This window comes from Arvicola amphibius, chromosome 1 (genome assembly GCF_903992535.2).
Source record: "Arvicola amphibius chromosome 1, mArvAmp1.2, whole genome shotgun sequence".
NCBI classification, from domain to species: Eukaryota; Metazoa; Chordata; class Mammalia; order Rodentia; family Cricetidae; genus Arvicola; species Arvicola amphibius.
The window spans coordinates 136423842-136437915 of record NC_052047.1 but is presented as its reverse complement, the minus strand read 5'-3'; the positions used below and the strand labels follow the sequence as shown (position 1 = coordinate 136437915).

Sequence of the window (14074 nt, the reverse complement as noted above, 5' to 3'; positions counted from 1 at the left end):
GGTTGAAAACTCAGAACCTGTACAGGATGTAAGCCCACATCTGTGCTAATCCCTCAGCCTCACGTATGCTACCAGCCCCATCTTTGACTGTTCAGGTATAGAGTCTAGGAACCACTGCTGTCATTTCTCTTCCCAGGAGTACACGGCAAGGGGGAGGCCAGTGAGTACATGAAAAGATGCTCAATGTTGTTATCCATCAAAGAAATGCAACCACAGTGGGCTATCAGTTCACATGGATATGGGTAGCTATAAGAAATACAACCACAGTGGGCTATCAGTTCACATGGATATGGGTAGCTATAAGAAGTACAACCACAGTGGGCTATCAGTTCACATGGATATGGGTAGCTATAAGGAAAATATGACAATATCAAGGGTTGGCAAAGATGGGCAAAAACAGCAGCAGAGACAAAAGCGGAACCTGCCTGTTTTGTCACTCATGGCAGAAGATGATATAGTCACTTTGGAGAATAATTGCTTTGGCAGTTCTTCAAAATGTAAACACAAAGTTATCATGTACCTCGGCATTTCAGCAGGCATGCAGCTACATGAAAACCCGTACACAAATGTTCATGAGAGACTGGACCAGCCTGAATGCCCAGCAGCGGATGAATACATACCAGCTCACAGGCAGTCAGTCTCTCCATTTAACAGAACATTACTCAGCTATGAAAATGGATAAAGTCCCAGTGTGTGGCAACTGTATAAATGATGTTAAGTGAAAGAAGTCAAACAAGAAAGTCGCACATCCCAATCAGCCCACTAAATGGAGTGTTTAGGATAGGCTAACCAGAGAGCGAAAGTAGATTAGTGTGTATCAGGGACTGGGGTGATGGGGGCATAGGGGGTAACTGCTAATGGGCCTGGGGCTTCTTTGGGAGGTGACAGAGATGCCCTGGAGCCACTGAACTGTGTCTGTCATGTTTCAGATGGAAACTTTATGGAACACAGGTGAAACTGGCGCTTTAAACATAATTGTCAGGAGGTGCGAGGAGCCTGCATGGCTCAGCTCAGCAGGAAGGGGCGTGGTTAGAGAGAAACTAGAATCACAAAGATCCAGGCCTTCTGTTCTAATTTCGTTTCTATTGTTGTGATAAAATACCCCAAGCAAAAGCAACTTAGGAGAGGAAAGGATTTGTTTTGGCTTAAATTCTGCTCATGGTCAATCATTTAGGAAAAGCGGGTGTGTGTGTGTGTGTGTGTGTGTGTGTGTGTGTGTGTGTGTGTGTGTGTGTAAGAAACTCAAAGCAGCAGCTGGTCATACTGTATCTACAGTCAGGAGCACTGGGGATGAAGCCACCAAGCTGCCTACTTGCTATTGCTTCCACCTGGCTTTATACTGTTCCCTAGAGCTCAGGACCACCTGCCTAGAGAATGATGCCGCCCACCAAGGGCTGGGGCTACATCAACTCGCACTCCAGACCAAGACAATCCTCCGCAGACACGCCCATAGGCCAACTTGGTCTAGATAATTTCTCCTTAAGCCTTCCCAGGTGATTCTGGGTTGTGTCAAGTTCACCCTAAAAGCTAACAGGCACTACTACATCATCGGACTTAACTGAGTGATGTCATCAGGCTTTTTGGGGAAGCCCTGGCCATCTTGGTCTGCTATTTTCTTCTTTGCATGAGGTAGGAGGGGCTATGGTAAACAGCTCTGGAGGCTTTGAATTCTTATGTGCCTCTCACCCTAGTGGCGGTTTCTGTGATTCTTGACCCAGCATGAGCTTTATTCTGAGCAGCAGGGGAAGGCAGAGAGGACGGGGAAGGCTGAGAGCTTGTGGCTGCATTCATCCTTGACAAAAAGCCCAAGAACTCCAGGAGAAAGCCTTCCAGGTGAGAGCAACCTCATTCTAATTGTTCAGCATGACTGATAAGCTGTTAGAGGGTTCTGCAGAGGCTACTTCGCCTTCTAAGCAGGGATCCAGCTAATGGCAGGAGTGTGGGCAGGTCTCTCCAAGCCTGGGCTTTTCCTCTGCTGTTGGGCTCTCAGATCCAGCCCAGTGATGGCACCTCTCCTCACTCCCTACCCCAGCCACTTGATGTGGTGTGCGCAACTAATGACTCTTCTAATGAGAGATTTACCACGTGGGGCTTTTAGACGCTGCGCCAGCCTCATTTGTCCAGCTCTTGGCAGAGCCTGTAATCATCTCAGTGGGCGCTGGGAACCAGGCTTGCTGCTCTGGCCAATCCAGCCCAACAGACTGACAGTAAGAAGCCACTAGTCCCACACCCACATGTCACGTTTCTCCACCCTGACATCTTATGAGAATATTTTTGCATCTTGTTTCTCTAATGAACTTGAGTTGACAGGTTTCTCTGATGCCCCTGGAGTCATCCTTGTCAGCTGGGCTTGGGTCATCTCTGGTCCTCTTTTGAAGAGGTTTCAAAACTGTCCTATTTTCTGTCCCTGTGTTTGGTCATCCTCTAGCCTTGAACTAGAATCTAATCACCCTTGTTCATCCTCTAGAAAGCTGTGTGCATTTGCTTAATGATCTGGGCCACCCGGGATCCTATGACAGGCTGGATGTCACTCCTGCTGAAGCTGGGAAGGAGGCTTCCTCTATTTAGTCACCGTTGTCCCCGGTGTTTTGTAATGGCTGTTAGGGTAAAAGTAAAAACACTGCAGATCCCAGAGGGGCACAGTGGCAGAAATGCTGCAGGTCCCCGAGTGGTAGCAGTGGGCAGTGGGCAGTGGGCAGTGGGCAGTGGACACAAGACCACAGTGGGCCATGAGGGCAGCCAGTCCCAGGTAGGGAGCCCCTGAGTGGACGAGAGCCATGAGGACCAGTGGGTTCTAGGCAGGGAGCCGCCTGGTTGGTGAGATACCTTGGTGGGGCAGCCAGTCCCATGAGGAGCCACAGTTGCCTGGCAGGTGAAAGACCAAGATGGATAGGCACACCATGCAGAGTGAGGTTGGATATTTATTTAGTGGGTTATGGAAGGGAAGGGAAAGAGGAGAAGGGGGAAGAGCAGAGAGAGGCAGAGAGAAGTAGAAACAGAAGGGGGAGGGAAGAAGTGGGGAGAGGGGAGCAAGGCAGAAGCTGCCTCTTTGGGAGAGACCTGGAAAGGAAGAAGCTCAGTCTGGAAGCAAAAGGAAAATCTGCCTGCCTCTGTGATGAATGGGGGAGGGAGTGGGTGGGGCTTGTCTCTTAAAGGGACAGGACAGACCATTACAATAGCCACCTGGATAATGACTTCCCCTGAAATCAAATGGCTGAATGTCTTCAATATGGTATAATAATGATTTGTGTTAAGCAAGCTTGATGAAGAAGAAAGCATAGTTTTAAGAAGCCCAAATGCAAATTAGGCCAATTTCTTCCTAATAAAAGGACAAAGTTCAAGTGGTGACTGCCACCCTCTCCCATGTACCTCGGCTCACATGTCCTCAACACTTCATGTCCCAGTCATGTTAGGACAGGACTCCATGAGAGAACAGGGCACTGTTCTGCAGCCCAAGAAGAGATGGGGCATTGAGTCCTTGAGAGATGCCAATCTGATTAGGGTACAGCTGAGTGGGGGTCTGGAACCTTGTGTCCTTGCTGCCTGCCTGGACTCTTCCCAGATGACCATGCTGTGCCTTCACAGGGCCAGAGGAACAAAGACAAGAGGCTCTTCTTCCATCAAGTCTTCCGACTCCATGAGTCATGATTCTCCACTTAGATTCCTAGGATTGGCAGGATGTTTAGTACCCACACCTAGGCCCTGCTTTCCCTGAGTGGGGCTGCCCACTAACTCTGTAGATGACTCACAGAAAGAGAAGTCTCCCCTTCCCTTTCATCTCCAAATCCCTTCTGAAGGAGTGTGGACCACACAACACCGATCGCCTATGTTCAATTGCAGCCATCTGCCACTGTCAATCAGGGCCTTAACCTACCTCCCATTTCTCCCTCACTCCATGCAGGCAGTAGCCTAGAAGGAAAAGATAACTTTTTAAAAAATGGTAGCTTTCATGTGGCTGCTAATATGGTCTATGTATCTGCCCCTCTCATCTACAGACTTCTCAGGAAGATACTGTAGGGCTGTGGAGATTGCAAGACCTGAGTTCAACCCACAAAAACCAGCATAATAAAGATGGTCACAGTTGTACAGGATGTAATCCCAATGCTGGGAAGGCAAAGGTTGGTGGTTCCTTTGGGCTGGATGGACAGCCAATCTACCTTACATGAGTGAATTATAGGCCAACGGCAATGTCAGAAACTAAAGCTGACTAAAGTCTAAGGAATGGTGCTCAAGATTGTCCCTGATCTCCACATCTGAAAGAACTATAGTCGACCTAAGAAAATACTGTGTAAGATCAAGACAGAGTCACAGAATGAAAGGCCAAGGTGAAGTTGCAAGAAAGAACGAGACACCAGGATTCAGATATTTGCGCATCTGCTGTATTCAGTGCTGCTCACGTAGCCACAATACAGAGGCATCTCAGGTGCCAGCTAATAGATGAATAGATAGGCAGATTGGCATCTCTCTGTATGACAGGATGCTACTCAGCTTTCAAAGGACAGGATAACCTGGAGGATGTTATGTGAATGATACCAGTCACAAATGCTGCTTGTGTGTTCACCTCAGATGTCATTCCTAGTGCTGGGGACTCATAAAGGTAGAAGGCGAGGAGCCAGGGGCTGGAAGGGTGTCAACAAGGAGTTTCTATCGTGTAAGGATGTCTTCAGTTCTGTAAGATGAGAAGTTCTAGGAGTTGGACGGTGGTGACCGCTGTGTCGCAACATGACTGCTCTTAGTGCCACCAAATCTCATGCTTAAAAATGAAAGAGATGGAAAATGTTGCCTTATGTATGTTCACAACAGACTTTTAAAAAGTCACATGTCATATCCCTCTCCCCATTAGGCTATGGACTCTTCAGGGACAGGGACTTCTGAGTGCCATGTGTTCATGTTCTTCTGGTACTGTGCTTCTCCAAGGCTGGGGTGGTGGAGCTGCTGCTCTGATTGTGAGCAAGCCTCACCAAGAATGTGGGATTCGTGCGTGCCTGACCACGCTGGGTGGTCTTCACAGTCAAGGACTGTGCCCCTGTGCTGCCTCCTCCAGAGGAGACTCACATTCCTGCCACTTAGCCACAGAGCCCCTGCATCAGATTTCAAGGTGCTGTGCCTCGTACGCTGGGGGTCTTGCTCAATTATATTCCCTAGGACTGAAAAACCCACAGGCTTCTGAAACGTCTTTATTCTATTCCATCATTGACAAAGTATGGGGACGGTGCCTAAGCCCACATCTGCCTTGAGGTCAGCCCTCCGTCTGCCTCAGCCACTGTGACCTGATGGTGCTACGCCTCGGGTTCAGCCAGTGACGTTCATGTGGCCTAACTGCTTACAAAGGCACTATTCATCAAGATAATGACCACGCTGTGGATGTCCCCATCCCAAATGACCCGTTTCATAGAAGGTCCTGAATGATGCAGCTGGCCAGATCACCCCTTTTGGCCTTGGCCATTGCCTCGCTCATGCTTGAGTGCTGACTCATGTGTGCCAGGATCATCTCAGCCCAGGGGTTTCGGTTCAGGAACTTCTGTAGTACGTTACTAGCTTCGAGCACGGCTTAAACAGCACATCACTCTGTGGTTGGCCACAGTTGTCTCCCTTTACCTGTGACTTCCCTGAGTATGGCTTGTGTCCCGTCACCAGCCATCGTCTGAGAGTATCAAGTGGTGAATCACACAAGTAAACAACTCATGTTTTAGCAGCTGTGTATCACATGCACCGAGGAGATGGCTCAGTGGCCGCGGCATAAGCATGAGGACCTGAGTTCGATTCCCCAGAAGCTACATTAAAAAAGCAAAAAAGAATCCAGAGTTAGGCTGAGAGCTGACTCAGTGGCGAGAGCCCTTACTGAGCCTGTGAAGACTGGAGAGCAGATCCCAGTACCCATTGTCACAAGCTGGGCATTGTCCCTGCAGGCCTGCAGCCCCAGCACTGAGCGGGTTAGAGACAGGAGAATCGCTGGGGCTTGCTGGCTGCCAGTCTAGCTGGAAAGTGACAAGATCCAGGTTCAACTAGAAACCCTCCCTTAAAAGAGTAAGGTAGGCAGGCAAGGGCAGTGTTGGCATACACCTTTAATCCCAGTATTCAGGAGGTAGAAGCAGGTGGATCTCTGTGAGCTTGAGGCCAGTCTGGTTCTAGAGGGAGTTTTAGGACAGCCAGGGCAGTTACACAGAGAATCCTCTATCAAAAAACCAAAAAAGGAAAAAAAATAAAAAGGTAGAAAGTTATAGAAAATCCTCTTTTGACTTCCAACAACATATATAGGCATGTGTACCAATACACACATGGGCATATGCAAAACACACACACACACACACACACACACACACACACACACACACATCCCAGCATGATGCTGTATACTTGTAATCTCAACACTAAGAAGGCAGAAACAGGCAGATCCATGGGGTTATTGACTGGTTAGCCTAGCCTACTTGGTGAGTTCTAGGCCAATGGAAGATCCATGTCTAAAAAAAAAAGTATAAATGGTACCCAAGGAGACTATCTTCTGGCCTCTGCCTGAGTGCACACACACACACACACACACACACACACACACACACACACGAGAGAGAGAGAAAGAGAGAGAGTTTTACTATAGCATATTATAGTGATTATTCATGCTTTATCATTGTTTACTGCTGCCAATCTCATATTCTGCCTGATTTTTAAATTGCACTTTGTCCTAGGTATCCCAGTATAGGGAAGGCATAGTATGTAGATAGCTGATACCATCTGCAATTTTAATACTTCAGTTATGTCCTGGACTGCTTCCCTTCCTAGATAAGGGGGAATAACTGTGGAAGCCACTTCAAATTGAGTCACGTATAAATCACAAGAAAATATTCTCCATATCTTAGGGTCAAAGATAGTTTACTTGATTGTATTAAACAACCATAATAGCTATTGCAGTAGATGGAATGTCTGTCATATTGCTGAACTTGAACTAGAGTAGTGTATAAAAACTAGAACTAGGTAGATTAGATTGTTTAACATTATGATGTTACCTGAATATATTTAGTCCTAAGAAACTTTTAAATGGATTTATTTTTACTTTTTAAAATTATGTGTATCTGTGTAAGTCTGTATACATGTGAGCTCAAGTCTCCACGGAGTCCAGAAGAGGGCGCTAGACGCCCTGGAGCTAGAGTTACTAGTGGTTGTGATCCCCCTGGCATTGGTGCTAAGAACCCCCTCAGGTCATTTGCAAGAGTGGTCCATTCTCTTAATCTCTGAGACATCTCTGCAGCCCTCTTGAGGAACTTCCATAGGGACTCACTGCTTTGTAAGTGACCGACATCGTCATAGCAAGTGAAACACAAGGAAGATGGGACAGTTTGGGAAGAAATCTTCCAACTCCAGACAGTGCTTAAGAGTTTTTTTTTTCCCCTCCCTCAGGTCTAACTTTTCCCAGCAGAAAGCTTTTAAACAATTCTCATGAAACTCAGTGTACTTGTCAAATGAGTATCCGATGTTAACCCTAAATTAATGGTGGCAAGAAGCGACCTTGAGGTGGCTATCCACCCCCTGGTTGCTAGGTAAACATTCCAATGATTTCATCAGCCAGACCACGGTGGAAGGTTGGAAACCTGACTCATTCTGAGAGTGGCAGCAGATTCAAACTGTGGCCATGTTTCTTAATTTGGCAAAGCACGCTTTCATCATTAGATGGTCTTTGAAATGAAGTAAGATGGCTTTGAAGCATCAGTGGGACATGATCAAACTGTCTAGGGAAGGTACGTTCTGGCTTCCCCCTCACAGATATCAGAGTGTAAATGTTATACTTGTGTGGTGTCTACTTGGTATCTTCACCTGGCCAGACATCATCGGTACCAAGTTCCAGGAAGAGAGATGGATGTTAGGAGTCAGGCTGATTGACAGGCACAGCAGTACACGCCCTCACACTTGTCTAGCACAGGTCTGTGAGTTGACTCGCTCCCATCTACTAAAAGATGTTCCAGGCCTAACCCTTGATGGTTTGAGTATGACCTCATTGGAAAGCAGGGTCTTTGACGATATGGCTGTGCTAAGGGGAGATCACAATGGAGTAGGGTAGTCCCTAGACCTAGTATCATTACGAGGGCAAAAGGATTTAGAGGCACAAGCCCGTGGGAAAGATGGCCGTGGGAAGATGGAGGCAGAGGTCTGAGCCAGGTGGCCACGAGTCAAGAAAACGAAGGATTTCCAGCAATGCCCAGCATCTGAGAGTCACAGGAAGGACCCTTCCCTGGAGCCTGCAGGGGAAGCACAGCTTGTCCCTATGGACACCTCAGTTTCCAGCCTTCAGGGCTAGAAGAAAATAGCCTATTGTTGGCCGTGGGCCTCATGGTTTATGGAAATCTATTAACGGCATCCATAGACAGCCTGTACAGACTCTAACGCAGCCTGGGATGTGCACGTAGGAGCATGTCAGAGAGTTCCTTTGAGAGGAGGTAACTTTGCACTGTGTAGGGCCGAGGGACTAGGAGATAGCCCAAGGAAGGGCTGGGAGGCAGCACATGTGATCAAGTTGTGAGACAGTTTAAGGCTGTGAAGACGTTCAAGGTACCCACAGCCAGGATGTGAAGCAGTCTCGTTTCTAGGGTTCCTGTCCTGATTCTCTTGAGCCTCTGGGTGCCCATACATGGTGCGCCAATATTAACTTTTCTAAGCCATGGAGTCTCTACTCAAGGTCACTGCCGGTGGTGTTAAGGGGATTTAGCCAAGCTTTCCAGGAGGTGTGGCTAGTGGCCATTGGCCCAGGAATGACCTTGCTGAGACCAGGGAGCACAGGGAAAGTATACTGATGCAATGGAGAGGAACCTTCCCATGAGACCAGCTTTGCCTTTTGGGAGGATGCTGGTGGTGAGAAGAGGCAGGGATGCAAAGGGTAAGGCTTCTGTACTGTCGGTAGAGGGGGGTATGACTGCTCACCAAGCACGTAAGCAAGAGGGATGGAGTGCTGAACTCTAGGGAAGTTAAATGCTCTCCCTTTGGGGAAGGCTGAGTCAGGGATGACTTGGAGCAGCTGAGCTTAAAGGTGGTGCTCATCAAGGGGACCTGGACCCCTGGGGAGATTGTTCTACATGGGTATGTTAAGAGGAAGCAAAAGGGAACAGAAGGCATCAAGGAGAGAACCCAGAAAAATTCACAAAAAACCATGTTGTTCTAGAAGTCCCCAATGGGAAGAAATCTCTAGAGGCTTAACTGAGATTAAATCCCACGGAGACAGTAAAATCTAAATCTTAAGAGATTTTTCTCTACGAAATGTGTTTTAAAACTGTGAAAGGAAGTATTGTTAAGGAGACAGAAGCAATCAAGAGTACCCTCTGACTCCTGTCAGATTAGAAATGCTTTTCTACAAACCCCCCCAGTAGAAGGAGAGGGGACTGAGTGTATCTTGCCTCTGACACAGTGACTTAGTTGCAGAAGGAAGTGCGCTGAGGCACACACCCAGGATCCATACACTTCCTGTTTGCAGATGGCATTGATGGATTGATTCATTAGGCAATACACAGTGGCTCTTGTCGGCTGTTCTTTGGGACAGCTGAAGCTGTGTTGGCCAATGTGTAGGAATTTATCACGCTGTATGTACATCCTACGAGTCATCAGAGTGTGACTAGCTCTTGTCTTTCTTTGTTCTTTACCTTGTTCCACTTTCCCCCTGCTTTGTCATCTGCTTGCTTATCCAACTTTCTCCCCACCCCTTTCCCATTTTTCTGTTTAATATTCTCCTATGATGATCTTCATAGTCATCTTGACTTGCTACATACACCAGCACGGGTGACTGTGGATCATTGGATCATTGAATGATTTTAACCAGTTGCATCATACATATCAGTTGGCTAGCATTGCAGTAGGTTTATATTAATTAAAGCCTCCTTTGATCCCCTTGCTTAGAGGTGGGACCCAGATCCTTGCAAGTTACAAGGTAGTTTTTAAATCAAAACATCATGGCTTCCTTCCTGGTCATCGATTTAACATCTATCAGGGAGGTTATTAGTCTTAGACCATGTGGGACTTGAGCTACTTCAAGTGTGCTGAAACACTGGCGGAAGCATGGGTGGATGCCTAAGCTTCCCAAGAGCATCCTCATCAGGTAGATCTGGGGGTGGTACCACCAGAACAGATGTCTGTATCAATTCATCCAATGCTGGCCCTGTTGCTGGAGGAGCGCACTTGGAGAAACTTTGCTATGGGGTAGAAAAGAAGGATGGTTAGCCATCATAGCTTCTTCCTCCAAGAAACAAAGCCCTGAGACAGAGGTTGAGGGAATCAAGGATAGAGCATTCTCTAAGAGATGATCCATGGGCCAGCGAAGGGTACTCAATACAGAGGGACCTGAGTGGAGGTGCTGTCTAAGCAAAGGGATGGGGTAGCAATCCAGCAAAGGGATGGGGTAGCGATCCGGCAAAGGGATGGGGTAGCAATCCAGCAAAGGGATGGGGTAGCAATCCAGCAAAGGGATGGGGTAGCAATCCAGCAAAGGGATGGGGTAGCGATCCAGCAAAGGGATAGAGTAGCAATCCAGCAAAGGGATGGGGTAGCAATCCAGCAAAGGGATGGGGTAGCATTCCAGCAAAGGGATGGGTAGCAATCCAGCAAAGGGATGGGGTAGCAATCCAGCAAAGGGATGGGGTAGCAATCCAGCAAAGGGATAGAGTAGCAATCCAGCAAAGGGATGGGGTAGCAATCCAGCAAAGGGATGGGGTAGCAATCCAGCAAAGGGATGGGGTAGCAATCCAGCAAAGGGATGGGGTAGCGATCCAGCAAAGGGATAGAGTAGCAATCCAGCAAAGGGATGGGGTAGCAATCCAGCAAAGGGATGGGGTAGCATTCCAGCAAAGGGATGGGTAGCAATCCAGCAAAGGGATGGGGTAGCAATCCAGCAAAGGGATGGGGTAGCAATCCAGCAAAGGGATGGGGTAGCGATCCAGCAAAGGGATAGAGTAGCAATCCAGCAAAGGGATGGGGTAGCAATCCAGCAAAGGGGACAATGAGGGCTCAGAAGCATCAGTCCCATATTATGACTTTGTAGATAGAGAAAACAGAAACAGGTATAGCCACGTGACTATAATTGCTACCTCAGTTGTGAATGAGTCTTCAGATATAAATCCTAACTGACCCATCCTTCAGTTGGTCAGGCCCTACAACCTAGGGCAGTTCTTTGCACCTAAGGGCATTTTTTTCCATGAGTCATTCTATTGTTTTTATAGATTGCCTCATACATGGTATTAATGTCACAGTCACATGCTCCATAGGCTTTTGATTCCTTTCCATAGTGTGTCATTATGTTTTTCTGTGTTGTTACATAGACTTAATGTTCGCATTTGAAGGTTCTTCAGTCCCTCTACCTGAATCTTCCCAATCACTATAGTACAAGAAATATGATACCCTAAATAAGCCCATGTTCTGATCCATTCTTGAGATGAAGACATTACCTTGGATTGTCCAGGGGGCCTCACTCTAGTTCAGAAATCCTTGTTCAAGGGAAACAGTAGGGAAGAGTCAAAGAGAAGGGACAGTGGCAAAAGTGGAGGCTGGAGTGGGGCAGGCACAGGTTAAGGAACATGGACAGTGTCTAGCAACAAGAAAAGTCCAGGAAAGCAATTGGACTTTGGCAGGAGCCACTTTGGCCTGTGCTCTAACAATAGCACCCTCTGCCTCTTATGTCATATTTACCTGATACTCCATCCTCACCAAAGTGCTTTGATGAAGACCTCCCCGGGTCAGTGAGGGCAAGGCCTGTGTTTCTGTAGGCAGTACCATTGTCTGCATTTATGGATGAAGGCAGGGTCCACAGCTGATACACTGAGGGCCAGCTAGGGCCAAAGTAGAGCAGATGGAAACCCATCGAGTCCCCAGGACTGTGCCGATTCTAATGTCCTCACTCCCATGCCATGCTACACAAGCAGGCCCGGTGACTTCTGTCTCCATCAGTCTCAATGTCAGATCATCCCGAGGCGCCAGCATTGCACAGGAGTTCACCAAGCCCCCCAGCTCTGATAGTAGTGCTTCACAGAAAGTAATCAGCGCACATCACCTTGAATGACCCGTTGTCATTCGGTAACAGTCATAGATGGAGCCAGAGCCCAAGTCAGGACATGACAGAAGTTTATTGTCGCTCAAAGACAGGATATAAAGGAGGTAGGCTTTGGGTGGGTTAGAGGTGACCCTTGGAAACCCCCCAGAGTCAAATCCTGGCCCCTTCACAAATCTGCCAAACTTAACAGTACTGTAGCATATGATGTTTTACTCTGAATAATGCTTTATTTAACCTTTATCTAAAGAAGTAGGGAATCTTTTTATGGTGCTGGAGATGGAGTCCTCACCCCCCACTCTGATGTCACCATATTCTAGAACTCTGACATAGCATGTTAAATTTAGAGAGCCTGTTTCTGACAGTTTTAATCTCTAGGACCAGTATCATCCATTGTGTTTTGAAAAATCACATTCGACAGAATGTGGTCTTGGGGAGAGCATGCTTTGCCCCTGGTCTGAAGAGACTAGATCTCTGGATATTTTTGCACAAATTCCCCCAGTCAGGTCTTCCTGTGTCTAACTCACATTTCTGTAGGAACATCCTGGCAAATATTACTGTGAGAGATCTCAGGGTCACTGTCAATGTGGACCCACAGGTAAGCATGTCTCAGTTCTGCCTCAGGACCCAGGTTGGTTTTTAAGATGCTTCTGGCTTTCATCCAAAGATGCTTTTCCTAAAAGCACCTTTGCTTGGAGTTCTAAGAGTCAGGCAGGGCAGGTTCCATCCATCAGGAAACTTAAGCCAAGAGAGGTCTTGTCCATGTGTCTTTCCTTCTCTACATTCAGGCCTGACCAAAGCCTTAGTTGTCTTTAGAGCAAAATCCCCTTATGTTATTCCCCAAATATCTTCATGCTCTCTAAAGCGACTTGGCCACAAGTACCTGGTCCCCCACTGTCCATCTAGTTATGGTTGTATCAAGAAGCTGGCCAAAGTCAGTCTTGTATTTATGCCTTGATTCTAGAGATGCCAGGAAATGTAGTTTTCTCTCTCTGAGTGTAAACTTGGGACAATGGAAACATGATTAGAGCCACATCTGGTCAAGCACTTACTGACTCTAAAGAACAGGAACAACTGTATGGGGAAGGACTCTTGTAGCCGAATCAATAATAATGAACTCTGAGAGCAGAAGTGGCTGGAACAGTGAAGGAAAGAAACATGGGTCTTGTCATGGCTCATAATATACTTGAGCTGCAATTGGCTGGTATATTATGGGAGTGGGGGACATTAAATTTTATAGTAAAATGGAAGTTACACATTCTATTTTATCCTTCTGTGTACTGAAAGTAGCCGTGTCATCTCCTTTTGTCTAGGATTACTGGACACGCGCTATAGTACAAATGATCAAATCGCCTTTAAAATTCTCCAGGCTGATGTTACAGAGAGGAAGTTGGACTTCGCCAAGGTAACCTATGTTTGTGACTTCTAGACTGGTCAGCAAAAGGTGTTGAACTATAAAACACAATTGCTGGCCTACTCAAGATAGGGTTTGTGGTTTGTTTTCTTTACTTGAACGTTGAATTAATGAATCAGGAAAAAATCCAACCACAAGTGATTAAGAATTTTATAGAAAAGTATGGCGCATACACATACACATATCTGTGTGTATATTAAATAACTTCTATAATCTCGATTAACAATTTGTAAGTTTGCAGTGTCAGAGGAGAGCGTGATGATCTAACTCAGTTTTAAAGTAGGAGGGGGAGCCAGAATATCCTGCCATGTATTCAGAAGGTCAGGAGGAAGTGCTTTGAAACCTAACAAGCTGGTACAGGCTGTTTCAGCTGAAAAGGCGTCAGAAGTGTGAAACAGAGACAAAAATTAGAAGTCATGTTTATATAAGGAAGGGCTTCAAACCAGAGGGTGGAGAGCTCTGCCCACAGTGGTTAGCATCACCAGTTTATATGCCAGGTCCTCTGTAATTGGCTGACTCATTTGATGCTCCTGTTGGCCCAGAGTGGGAGTCCTGATGCTGAACCCTTTGTGCAGAAGCCAAAACAAAGCTTCAGTGTAGAGTCACGCATCGCACACACGCAACTCTTGAGGCAGCTAAGCTGCTGG

At 46.9% G+C, this 14074-nt stretch overlaps 1 protein-coding gene across 1 annotated transcript in view; it reads left to right on the top strand.

Annotated features, from left to right (window-relative positions):
• The first annotated feature begins 7684 nt into the window (after nt 1-7684).
• C1H10orf90 (chromosome 1 C10orf90 homolog) overlaps nt 7685-14074 on the top strand; it is an 86875-nt gene continuing 80485 nt past the window's right edge. Inside the window, exons 1-2 of the mRNA XM_038313368.1 lie at nt 7685-7730; nt 13327-13418. Coding sequence (XP_038169296.1) covers nt 7685-7730; nt 13327-13418 — 138 coding nt within the window. The remainder of the gene's footprint in view (nt 7731-13326; nt 13419-14074) is intronic.